The sequence below is a fragment of the Limulus polyphemus genome, unplaced genomic scaffold (assembly GCF_000517525.1).
Source record: "Limulus polyphemus unplaced genomic scaffold, Limulus_polyphemus-2.1.2 Scaffold1120, whole genome shotgun sequence".
NCBI classification, from domain to species: Eukaryota; Metazoa; Arthropoda; class Merostomata; order Xiphosura; family Limulidae; genus Limulus; species Limulus polyphemus.
Genome location: NW_013666730.1, coordinates 274,753 through 288,690, shown reverse-complemented (window position 1 = coordinate 288,690; position 13,938 = coordinate 274,753). Strand labels below are relative to the sequence as shown.

The 13,938-nt window shown below is 33.3% G+C and overlaps 1 protein-coding gene across 2 annotated transcripts in view; it reads left to right on the top strand.

Annotated features, from left to right (window-relative positions):
• Positions 1 to 3,174: 3,174 nt before the first annotated feature.
• Positions 3,175 to 13,938, top strand: part of LOC111086467 — a 34,759-nt gene continuing 23,995 nt past the window's right edge. For both annotated transcript variants that reach the window (XM_022389421.1, XM_022389420.1), the window contains exons 1-2: positions 3,175 to 3,533; positions 7,145 to 7,670. In XM_022389421.1, coding sequence (XP_022245129.1) covers positions 3,477 to 3,533; positions 7,145 to 7,670 — 583 coding nt within the window. In that variant the 5' untranslated portion in view covers positions 3,175 to 3,476. The remainder of the gene's footprint in view (positions 3,534 to 7,144; positions 7,671 to 13,938) is intronic.

Sequence of the window (13,938 nt, the reverse complement as noted above, 5' to 3'; positions counted from 1 at the left end):
ATTTACCGCTGTCTCACTAAGGGGCCTAATTTTAAAATAGGAAAATTTCAAGATGCAGGGTATTCCAAGTCTTCCATCAAAATGATTAAATGGCTGTTTCATTGCTATCACACTCGATTCAGTGAGCAATGAGCACGTGTAAGAATTAGTAGTATTGTGAAAACAATAAACAAAAAACAGAGGCAGTTTAGAATTTCAATGATTGCACTGTAAAGTTTCAATGCGTTGCGTTTTGATTTCGAAGAACTGAAACAAAAAGGAAACAAAAGTTACTATGACAACACACTTTCACTACAGATTTGAAAGTAAATGCATAAATCAACTACTTACAACTACATTACAGCAACGTATGAGGTCAACAAAGTATTTAAAATTAAACCTTTTCCTTGATTTCTGGCACGACAAATATGTCTACAACTAAAGTAAGGTGATTTCTGAACAGAGATTCATTCAACTCTAGAGTTACCAATCGGCTTACTAAGAACATATTTATAAATTATATATCCACCAAGCTGCTTTTGTGTTCATGGCTTTGTTGGCTACGGGATTATAATAATGTATGAGGCCCAAAAGAAAGTTTACAAAAATATCATCAAAATTACAATTAATCCCACTAATTATTGCTTGAATTCACTCGGTATTTTACATAGAAAATGGGGGATTTTAACCAGTTTATAGTTGGTTAATTAATATTTTATGGTGCATATAGCAGCAGACAAAAGAAATTTATAATTACTTAATATGATACAATATGTAGACTCCACTGTTAAGGAAAGATCTTAAAACAAGTTGGTTACTTGAGGGTCATAGCTTGAAATATCTTATTAACATCTGGACAGGCCAACAAGTGTACAAGAGAACCATAACAAGTGTTTTTTTTTGTTTGTTTTTTTATTACAAGTTGAACTATTCGAAAGAAACCTTTAATGAGCAAATTAGTTAAATGGGACAAAACATTTACAAATTCTCAAAGTTTGTAGTCAAGTTAAACCACGTTCACTTTTGGTAGACTCATACTTCTTGCTGTGTTTCTTGCTTGCTTGTAAAGCGAATGAGTATAATTGGTACAAGGTCTTTGGGGACTTAAATCTTTTGTCACAGATAACTCTCTGTAAACGTGAATATTCCGTAAATAGAAACACCTTATAAACAGGAAGGCATGTAAACTGAAACTCTATGTAACTAGGAGCACTCTATAAACAGGAAGATGATGTAACAGGAACACTCTGTAAAAAGGAACTCTCTACTAACAAGAATACTCTGTAACTAGGAGCACTCTATAAACAGGAAGATGATGTAACAGGAACACTCTGTAAAAAGGAACTCTCTACTAACAAGAATACTCTGTAACTAGGAATACTCTATAAAAAGGAAGACGATGTAACTGGAAACGTTCTGCAAATAGGTGTAGTCCGTAAACAAGAACGCTCTATAAACAGGAAGATGATGTAACAAGACCTCTCTACAAATAAGTGTACTCCGTAAACAGGAATACACTATGACCAGGAAGGCGATGTAAACAGGAACTCTCTGCTAACAGCTAAAACAGGAAGACAATGTAATGAGATACTACTTGAGCTGTTGTGCAAAACTCTACTTTGTCAGAGGATTGTTGAGTGAACGTTATCCATTTGCTGGATCTGACTGGAGACGAGATTTGTACATGTTGTGGCAGATCCAAATGTTTTTTTTAAACATTCCAAAAAGATTGATGAAGTAAAAAAGCATTTCGTAAGTACACTTCCTTAGCTTTCACTACAAAAGACGACTGTGTCGTCACTACTCCATAGTTATAATCTTACGACGTGAATTACAAAGTTTATCAAAACGAGCAAAGCATGTGTAGCATTATGTGTTACAAAACATTAAGTCTGTACTTGGCAAAGTTTGAGAAATGTTCCTTTACTACAGACATACAGAGAAAACCATATACAAGAGGAAAACAAAAAACGGCAATATTAAAATGTTTAAAATTGGCCTATCTATCTTTCATTATAATTAAATAATAGCGGTTTCACTTTGTTTTGTTTTTCAAGTCAAACAACTTGGCTTTGGGAAGGTAGAATGTAAACATATTTTTCTTGGTCAAACTGTACGTACATCAACCATTGTTTCAAGCTGCTCATCGTCATCAGGTCAGGGTTAAGATGTAGATGTTCGGGTCTATTTCAAAGTCATCCTATCCTCTGCATTAAACCCATCACTACAAAACAACTACAATGACCAGATGAGGACGAACGGAAAGGATTGTTGAAAAGGTATCGTGTGCCATAATCTATACAAAGGAAGACTACCGAATCTCAATATGTACGAACAATTAACGTCTACAACATGCATTTAGAGCATTAAAAATAACACATTGTATTCCAGTTAAATTTATTACATGCTCAATAGGTATTGAAATCCAAATTATGTGTTTTATTACTATACTGGTACATAGCGCCATATTCTATAAAAAAATGATCCAATTATCTGTAAAGTTTGATTAGTATAAGTACATGTACGATAATAGGAAGAGTTGCATCATTATAAACATACATATAAAAGGGTGATATTTATAATTAACAGTAATTAAAACATACATATAAAAGGATGATATTTATAATTAACAGTAATTAAAACATACATATAAAAGGATGATATTTATAATTAACAGTAATTAAAACATACATATAAAAGGGCTGTTAATTATAAATATCATAATTAGAACATACATATAAAAGGATGATATTTATGATTAACAGTAATTAAATTTATAACTGAAAGTAAGCAGCACATTAAACTGTAGTATATTTTGTAGATTTTGTGTCAAACTTTATAATTCTTTACTTTTGTTGAGGCCTGAAAACAGAGATTTGTGTAAAAAAGTCAAAGACAAAGTATACAACAAAATGGTATTACTTTAAATATAATAACTGTTTCATATTCTGTTCAATCGTGAAATAAGACAATGTTTTCGAAAACTCTTTGTATAAAGTGTCCTAAAACATTGTTGCGCTGAAAGTAATTTAAAAATATCAAGAAACTCATTTCCGCAGAGCCAGATGTTTGAAGTTGTTGAAATGGTAGGTTGGTGTTTGTTTTTCTTATCACCTGCCTTAATACTAAAGCGCTACCTATGGGCGATTTAGGGAATAGAAACTCAAGCTCTCGTACGTTATGCCTCATGCGTGACCGAGCTCGTGCAGCGATGAGGTAGAGTATAAAACGAACTAAGGTGTTGTTGCTGAAAGCGCTATGTCGATAAGAGAGAGAGGATATGAACAGATATTTAAGTAACAGCTTTAATGCAAACAGACTGCTTAGACTGTCCAGTAGTGGGTGACCTGTTCACTGAGCTAGCAATAAGAAAAGTCCACTTAGGCTGGTGGTTTTAGCCACTTATATTTTGTGCTTTTTATTCGTTTTTTATGAAGACCGTTAACACAACTTGTTACTTCGATGAAATGATATAGAAGCTAACACAAGTTCTTAGGATGTTGCAGAGAAGATTTTATCCGTTTCTTCTTCTTCTTCTTCAGACGTTCTTCATGGTAAGTATTTGATTCCAGAAGTTTTAGCTGATTATAGAGTAATGTTTTTTTACTTTTCCTTACATTTGATCACCGTAGCTGAAACTCAAGTAACACGAAACACGGTAGATGTTACTCCAAACATGTGCATTACAACTTGCTCAGATCTATTTCTAATGCATATAAACTCGCATAACGTATAAACAATAACCTATTCAGATGAAATATTCTTAAGTCACGTTAGAAAAATAAGTAAAGAAGTTAATGGTTCGTGTTTCCATGGGAATATGTATAGATGTTGTCATAGAAATACAACAGAACACGCATATTATTTTCGAATTTGATTATAAACAAAGAAGCTTGACACATATGGAGTGTATGAAGGACTATAGTACAACTAGATTTATCCAACAAGCTAAAACCAGTTCCTTAAATTAAATTTTATTTTGTATTCAAAAGAATACAGCTTGTAATTTGAGATCTATAATTAGGGGAGTTCAGTGAATTAAAAGAATTGTCATTCAATAGTCGATACATGCAATGAAGTGCGAAAGTAATTAACATACACAAAATCTGTTGTTGTCTTTTTTTTATCTTTTCGTTTGTCCTCTCTGATTTTACTAATAACCCCTCTGTGGTTGTTTTATGAATGAATCAGTTTTTAGAATTTAGTTATGTTAGTTCAGTTTTGGATCTTTAGGTAACCCTTCCATGTTTTATTTTTTGGCTCTTGACAAGCTGTGTTACAGTTTTCATTGTATGTTGATTCTGTCTCTAGTCAGTTATTTTTCGTGTCTCTATGGTCACTTCAATTAGTTTCATGCTGTAGCTACTTTTTCACGATTTTCTACTCATCTTTCAATTTTTTTTTATTCTGTCCTTTCAAAACTTTCTTTTCCTAATTATCATATTTTCTTAATTTAGCTTCTGTTTTCATATTTTCGGTTTTCGGCTACTTCTTTTGGATTTTAGCTTCCTTATAAATTTTCTACGATTTTGTTTTTATGTTTATTTCTTTCAATGCTTTGTCTTTTCTAATAAGTTTCTCAACAGTTGCGTTTCATGGCCACATCTTCCACACTCCAATGTCGTTAGCTAATCCCTAGAATATTATTTTGTGACTCTAATTCTGTTTCTTTGACCTAATGTCGTTAATTAATCCTTAGAACATTATTTTGTGATTCTAATTCTGTTTCTTTGATCTAATGTCGTTAATTGATCCTTAGAACATTATTTTGTGATTCTAATTCTGTTTCTTTGATCTAATGTCGTTAGCTAATCCTTAGAATATTATTTGTGATTCTAATTCTGTTTCTTTGATCTAATGAATTAGAATCACAAAATAATGTTCTAAGGATTAGCTAACGATAACGACATTAGATCAAAGAAACTAATATTCTAAGGATTAGCAAATAAACAGAATTAGAATCACAAAATTAACGACATTAGATCAAAGAAACAGAATTAGAATCACAAAATAATATTCCAAGGATTAACTAACGACATTAGATCAGAATCACAAAATAATATTCTAAGGATTAAGAATTTAACGACATTAGATCAAAGAAACAAATAATATTCTAAGGATTAGCAAATAAACAGAATTAGAATCACAAAAGCTAACGACATTAGATCAGAATCACAAAATAATATTCTAAGGATTAAGTTCTGTTTCTTTGATCTAATGTCGTTAGCTAATACTTAGAATATTATTTGTGATTCTAATTCTGTTTCTTTGATCTAATGTCATTAGCTAATTCTTAGAACAATATTTTGTGATTCTAATTCTGTTTCTTTGATCTAATGTCATTAGCTAATCCTTAGAACAATATTTTGTGATTCTAATTCTGTTTCTTTGATGTATAGTTGCTTGAATCAGATTTTTGACTGTTTTATTAAATTTCAACAAATATTAGATATTTGACAAGAACTTCAACAACTGATATTTAACCCAAATCTAGATCTTTTTTTTTCTAGTTTCGTGTTTTTGATATTTTCTATTGTTGTTTTTCTAAATTCCATAATTTATCTGTTCGGTTCTGAAAAATTGTTTCGAGTTTTTTTGCTAGATTTTTTTCTTTGCTTGTATTCTTATCGAGTTTTTGGTATGTCTCTGTTACTGATATTTTATCCTTTATTAATACGTACTTTTTCTATATTGTTTTAGTTGTTGTTTCCAAGTTTGTCTGACTACTCTTTCTCTGTTCATTGTGCCAGGAGTCCTGTTTATCTGGGCAGGTGCCCCCCAGTGGCACAGCGGTATGTCTGCGGACTTACAACGCTAGAATCCGGATTTCGATACCCGTGGTGGGCAGAGCACAGATAGCCCATTGTGTAGCTTTGTACTTAATTACAAACAAACATTCTAGGCAGGTTTCAGAAATTTTTGTTCTGAGTAATTTGTCAGGAATTCTGTTTCTGTAGTTAATTTGTCAGGGATTCTGTTTCTGTGGTTAATTTGTCAAAATTTTTGCCTTTACAGTCTTCCCTGGAGCTTGTTAATCTGAATTGTTTGATAAAAATTCTCTTCTTTGAACATTTTCTCTGGAGTTCTGTGTCTAGGGGTGCTTTCGCTGTGCATTATAGTTTTGTTTTTGAACGGTTTATATGAAGTTCATTTTTATCAACAGTTTATTTATCTGGGCAGTTTTTTGTTGGAATTCTGTTTCTAGACAGATTATCTGGAGATCTGCTTCTCTGGACGCTTTTCTTTTTTTGAGGGGGGAGAGGAGAGGGTATATGGAATTGTTAATTTGAGATGGTTTGTTATTCCAATTTTGCAAGAATTCTATTTTAGTTTAGTAACTTAAGATAATTGTCTAGAATTCTGTTAATAAGTTTTAATTTCCGACTAAGTCATTTTTAATTGCATTCCTTCAGCTTTCCTCTTCAATGTCTGTAGTTGTTGTTGGTTTTTCGAAGTTGTCCTATTATCCATGTTGTATATAGTTGTGAAAAAAACTTAGGTGGTAAATTTGAGTGAAATAAGTGCTGGATAGAACAGAGCTAGCGATACAATAAAAGTTTTATATATACATTACTTCCTGTCAATACATTCAAGCAAATACTTAATATATTACATTCAACAAGAGCCATTTGAAGAGGTCATGACGGGAACAGTCGCAATCTCTTTTTGCCACTCTGGTTGATTCTTGTACAAATCTCGTGGGAAAAGCAAACATTAGAACACAGATGTCCTTCTTATCGCTAGATGTATGCAGATCTTGCTGCGCAGTTCTGAACGTTTTAATCACATCATGAGACAAGTGTTATCGTTAGACGAAAACTTTCAGAAAGGATTTCGTTCCACTGTGCTTAGGTTAGGCATACAAAACGAAACGAAACTGAACACGGTAAAGAAGGCAAGTAAATAATCCGAGTAGGCCCATAGTTAAGCCTTTATCTGTGAAAAATGGTAGTACCGCGACTATCTAATGGACGTAAAAATATATATATATATATATTTACTAAGCTTAAAATATGCACGGTTGGAACATGAAAGCCACGACAAAAGTTTAGTGCATACTTAAAACGTTCTTAATCGATTTTCGATGCTGAAAGTTTAATCATGAACCTCATAACTCACGTTTTTAGTTTACTAGTTAATTCACTGACTTATTTCTTCTGTACAGGAAGCCTGGAGTCGTAATGCACATAACTATCACCATAGGCACAGACTTATCGCAGGATGTTCCCGCTGCTCACCAGGGTACTCTGTGGTCGAACGTTGTTCTAGAAACAAAAACACAGAATGCGCCGCCTGCCGACCAGGGACATACCTGCCCCACCACTCTTACAAGCAAAGGTGTTACCCATGTTCTCGGTGTGGCGAAGGTCTGTACATAGCCCATCAGTGCACATCATCGAAAGACACAGTTTGTGACTCCTGCCACACCTATAGAGGGCCTCACAATAAGAACTTTCACCAGAAATGTGTGCTTGCCCGAAACAATACACAAACGTCCATCAGCCGGACAAGCGTATTTTCAAATGCTTCTGTATCACGGTATTTGAAATCTTCAGATCGAAAAGTCTCTTCTTCTCCTAATTCTGTCACTGAAAAGCAAAATCGTAGTTCAATTTCAAAACAAAAGTATACGAATAAGTTACGTGTTTTCTTTCCTGTAATACCCACAAGCACAAGAAACATTAGCAAAGGTAAGTGTTAATCTTATTTCGAGGCTAGTTTCTAAGTAGCCTTGACAAAGAACTTACAAATAAAACTTTTTTTTTGTACTGAAACATGTATTTATAATATTCCTTTGTAGGAACCTCTGGACCAATATTTTGACTAATTATTTCGTTTTGTCACTCCTTACACTCTAAAACGTGTCTTCCACTGGAATTCGTAGACTTTTCTAAGTTTAGAAAGGTGGTACGTTTTGTAGCTACTCCTAGTCCGGGCGTGGCCTAGTTTTAACGTGGATTACAAAGTTCAGGGTTTACGTCGTAATATCACCAAACACGATCTGCACTTTTTGTTGTAGTTGCAGAGTGACAGTCAATCGCGTTAATTGATTCCAAACCGGACAAAGCCCTTGTGGTGCTGCTGATTGGCTGCCATACCTTCGGCCAGTAATTTAAAAATATGAAAGGCTTTACCTGAACCCTAGGGGTCTTTTGACCTGGCATCTTAGCCCATCTGTGCATAAGGTCCTTTCCAGGTTGAAAATACACTACTATTCCTAATATTTCTATATATAAAATAAGAATATGCCTATGTAATAGAGGCCTGCACGTGACGTCACGAAACTTGTTTCGTGTAACGCCATCATGTTCCCTTTTTAGTAATCAACAGTAATCCATATCAATACAAGATTCAATTAATGGCGCGAACATCGCCTTTAGTAAAAGATGCAGATCCGAAACTAATTTTTCTTTAAATGCATCCCTGAGATGAGTTACAGCGTTAGATGACACGATTTTAGGAAACAAAGCTATCACTTTTTACCTAAAATAAATGTTAGCACTTGACATCCAATATGGCGGAGTTAAACCACAGAGCACGTGACATTTTGGCGTCAGTGCAAGACTTTTATACACCCGTTTCCTTACAGTTTATTGTGTTAAGAAGTTTCTATTTCACATGAAAAAATGTCTTTCTTTTTTTCTCTCCAGAGATTGAAAAGTTATCTAGGTGTTAATTTCTTTACTTGTTTTAACGAGACATCTTCTCGAGTACACTCTTTGGGGGGTTTAATCAACGTGATTAATAAATCTGACTGTATTAAGTTGGATTTTGAGATACATTCTTTAAAAGCATTTAAGTAATTTTGGTTTTGGCCTTTTCTTAGCTAGTTATGAAAATTTCAAGTATAGATTGTTATACATTAAAAAACTGATGTCACACAAACCGTGAAGCTTAATTCAAGCGTGGTAAGCCAGTGTCTCCTCTGTAGTGTTCTATATATATATTGAAACACACAACTAATTATGGTTGTTGTAAAGTCTCAATTAATGCGATTTATAATAACTAATGTAACACTGGTATACAAGAAAACTTCTGATACGGTAATTGTTTTTTGGAATGTTAATAACAGTATGGAATGCTGATGACATTTATTCCCCTCTAGTGGATCAGGGGCAAGTCTACGTGTTTACAATGCTAAAAATTGGTTTTTTATACCCATATTGGGCAGAGCACAGATAGCCTATTGTGTAGTTTTATGCTTAACATCAAACCAACCAAACAAACATTGATATTCAATACAATATTAATTATTTTTATTGTAACGTTAATGGCATTTACCGCAATGTTAATTGAAGAAAATATCCAATGATTAAGATGGCTGATTATTTTTCTACTATTGTTAAATGAAAGTGAGATAGATGTACGTGATAGTGGTATATTTCGGTAAGTATAATCTAATAGGCAGTACAGTAATTAAGAGAAAATCTGTGATTGGTTTGTTCTGTTTCCAGAAGTTCTGCCAATAAATATGCTTTTAAACGTTAAATTTCACTTTTCACCGCATGAAAAATATTTCTTGAAAAGTAAAGATAAACTCAATTTTCGTTCAATGTAACAGCGCTTTACTTATTATTTATTGTTATAATGAGAAGTGATTAGTAGAGAAAAATCGTATAACATCTTGTTTGTTAACTTGCGATATTAGTGAGCAACAAAGAAAAGATAAACATCGAAAAAAAAAACGTAATAAAATATATGAACCATCCCATAATAGACACCTGCCACCTAGTGTAGGACATCACAACTCAAACGGTCTGCCTATTGCAAGATGATCTCTTTGTTACAAAGGCTAACAGATGGCCAGTACTGGCTAATTGTTACTATTTTGGAGGGTTTTTATTTTCCTATTTAACAACAAACATAAGACCCCATAAGACAATTGTAATCCAGTCGAAACACAGCCTCGAATTACGAATTATGTCTGAAAACATTTCTAAGTGGTTTAAGCTATTCAAAACAACAATTGAAATAAGTTTGGTTAATCTTTTTATGTTGTATTTGGCGACCATAATCAACAGTACCGCGATTCCCGTATGTGAGTATAAGATTGTCAGCTTTAATTACAAAACACTAACAAACTATTTTGTTTTCTGCGTTTTGGTATTTGAAGGGAAATATCCAGTCGGGAAATGATTTGCCAGTCCTGAAAATGAGCTCAGTGACTGATACCATGACAATAGAATATCTTTACAAATACTGTTTTAATTTGGTTATTTTGAAATCACAAAATTGTCATGGTATCAGTCACTGAGCTCATTTTCAGGACTGGCAAATCATTTCCCGGCTGGATATTTCCCTTCAAATACCAAATCACAGAAAACAAAATAGTTTGTTAGTGTAGAATATATTTACAAATACTGTTTTATTTGGTTATTTGGAAATTACGAAACACTAACAAACTATTTTGTTTTCTGTGATTTGGTATTTGAAGGGAAATATCCAGTCGGGAAATGATTTACCGGTCCTGAAAATGAGCTCAGTGACTGATACCATGACAATAGAATATCTTTACAAGCACTGTTTTAATTTGTCTATTTTAAATAACGAATAGGCTAGTCCGAAATATATCATCTAGAATATTATAATAGAATGTGATAGCTGTAAATTGGAGAATTTGATACAGTAAAAAAGGGTAATTCATTTTCGTAATTAAAGAAGACGTAGATAAGGTTACGTGATTAAACTAATTAATATACCTATTAATAAAATTAATTTTGAATATGACTTAGAAATTTTCTTTTTAAGAGAACTAAAACATTTTTTGTGACAATGACCTCTGACCTTGCACATTGTTTTTTCATGTTTAGTCTATAACTGTTAAAAGCTTTTGAAAAACCTTTTAATTGTAGTCGCTTTTTTTTTCTGTTATGAAGACATTTCGCCTTCTCTCTTCTTAAAAACTTCAAAATTGTTTTTTAAGATGGAAGAGTTATACAGGCTTTAAATATATGCTTTATAAGCACACACTTAACTGGTGTTTGGTAACAAACAAATGAACCATGGCTATTTTTTTTTGTTTTTTGTTTTGTTTTCGATAAAATTATAAAACAGAGAAGTGCCAAAACCTTAAAAATCAAAGAAATAATACATACATACAGCAAGACACTTTGTAGTTGTAAAAACTTACTGAACTTGTACTAATTTCTAAACATGAATCCCCTGACGGAATATTTTCTATCTTCAGATCGAAAACAAAAAGGCATATTAAAAAACTGAAATGTGATTTTTTCGATACATTTGTGTTTAAAGAATGTCATAGATGCAAAGACAAAACATAATTATAGCTGTTAGATATTGCTAAAGCTCATGTGAATATCAAGTAGAAAACACACACACACTCACCGTTCCTAATCTAGTTCATGATAGTATTTAATTATACACTTTATATTTCTTTACGATAGTTTTTTTTTTATTGGACGATTAAAGTTGCTTAGCAAATAGAAAATACATTTATATTAATAACAGTTCATGTGGGTTCAGATAAGGACGATCAAAATCTCTGTAATTCTTCCATGCGTGTCACTAATTAAATAACTAGGCGTTTGGCTGCATTAACGTGTTGAAGTTATTGCATTATACCCTATATAAAAATAATAGTGCTTCTTCAGTTTCTAGTATATTTATATTTTATTTGGAAAAATAATGCAGGCGGAGTATACAAGAAGATCGCTGTAATCTGACATTCTGTACTTCTGCTATCACTAAATAGTTTTATGTTTCATTCTGTAGAAGATTGCTTTTGTTTTTCTTTTAGAATTTCATTTTCTCTTTGATCTTCTATCTTGTATCATTAATGATCATTAATACAAGTCTGCTTTAGTTGCGGTAAGCTTATGGACTTACAACGCTAAAATCCTGGGTTCGATTCCCCGCGGTGGACACAGCAAATAGCCCAATGTGACTTTGCTCTATTACAAACAGTATCCATTAATGTAGTGGTTCAAGGTTCGAGCTTGAGACAGTAGTTAGTGTGCCGAAATATGGCCGAGGGGAATCGAACCCCTGATTTTAGCGTTTTAAATCAGTAGATTTACCGCTGTCCCAGTGGGTGACGCCGAACTATGGAGTTGAAGTTCTTTGATTTGCATCCTGTAACTGTCATAGAAAAAGCTCCTCACTTTGGAACTGTGCGTACGTTAGAAAAGTAACAGTCAAATCACACTATTCGGCCTGACAAAAGTAGTCCAAGTGTTGGTGGTGAGTGGTGTTGACTGACTACCTTCCCTCTAGTCTATCTCACTTCAAAATTAGGAGCAGCTAACGCAAATAGCATTGATGTAGTTTTGCGCGAAATTCAACATATAAACAAGCAATTATGCTTCAATTTATTCGTCAGTGAGTATTTCGAGGAGGTCAATGTGGTCCTTTTCTGCCAGCGTAAAATTGAAAATTGGATATGCAAGACGTATCTTGGTTGTAATTGAATGGCTTTCGTTTTATTGTTACTTGTTAGATCTGGATAAAATCCTTACACTTTCAAAAGCAGTATGCTATACGTCACAATACTAAATATCAATCCGTCGAACGTGTTACACCATTTTCAAAAACACAACCAGAACCACATCTGGAGGATTAATTGAACAGTATTTAGTCAGTTTAGTTTGGAATGTCAGAAGCAACAAGCAACAGAAAAACGACAGCGAATTAACAATAGAAAATATTTTATTTATGCACTTATTCGGCAGAATCAGAAAACATATCAAACCAATTTTCTAATAAACTATTTCAGAGCTTCTAACTTAAAACAAAAAATATATTGTTAGATCATTATCCAACGTCAAAGTTTAAATTTGTTTATTATCATTAGTTAACCTAAGTCAGTGCAACACCTCAATACGTTTCTTAATCGTATCACCTCGCGACCTCCAAGAAACTACAGGTTTTTTGAGACAAGAACTTTCGCAAGTTTCTACAAAGTTTAAAAGTTGAAATACAGGGATTTTTCGGTTATGTTGCTCAAACTGTCTATTGGACTTACGTACTCAATATTTGTGCTCTGGTGTATTTATAATCTCACTTTATTCAAAGTTTAAACGTGAAAGAAAAAAAATCAGTTTGTTCTTATTTCAGTTTTGATCAACCTGTATTGTAAACAACAGAGAAATAACATACCCAATCCATTACTTCTCCAAATCCTTCTGTAGATTCGTCACCTAGCATTCAACCAGTAGGTAGCACAGAAACAAAATAAATAAATAAAAAGAAACTGCATTTAACTACGCTTAGGGGGTCTTATTATTATTCTTATTATTTTTGCGTGTTTATGTGTGTGGCCTGGTGCTAATTTGGATCAAGAATACAAATTTTTTTTAGACTCAAGTGCACATGTATCAAGTGGAAACGCGTGACTATTTTGGTCCAGACAAGGCGTGTGTAATGTACGTGTTATATATATACGTGTGTCAGATAAATGACGGAAGCACATGTCACGTATACAGTACGTGCACAAACAGGAATTGCTGACAAAACCAGTCAAACCCTTACCATAGGCAAGAACTGAAAACATTTCGATATTCTGTTAACAGTGAAAGATTGGCTGCATTCTTGCACATTTTCGGTGCAAATTCAGTAGAACTGGATTAAAAATATTTTTACATTTTGATGAAACTTTGCAGAATGGACGGCAACTGTCTGTTGTAGAGACCCAAGTGGAGAGAACAACGTTTCGAAAGTCTTCCTCCTTTCGTTTTACATTTTATTGTTAATATTAATCTGCCCACTTTAGAAACTGTAAATCCATTCAATCAATAAACATGCAATTTTTCAAACAAGTAGGTCCTGTGTGGACATCAAAATGCTATCAACAGTTATAGAAAATGACGTTAAAAATGTCACCATTAAATATGTGCGAACCACTTTCCGATCTTGACGACAATTGTTGACGAAACCAGCAATGTGGATTAAGAAGACATAAATATGGCCAGGTGGTTAGGGCGCTCGATTCGCAATCTGAGG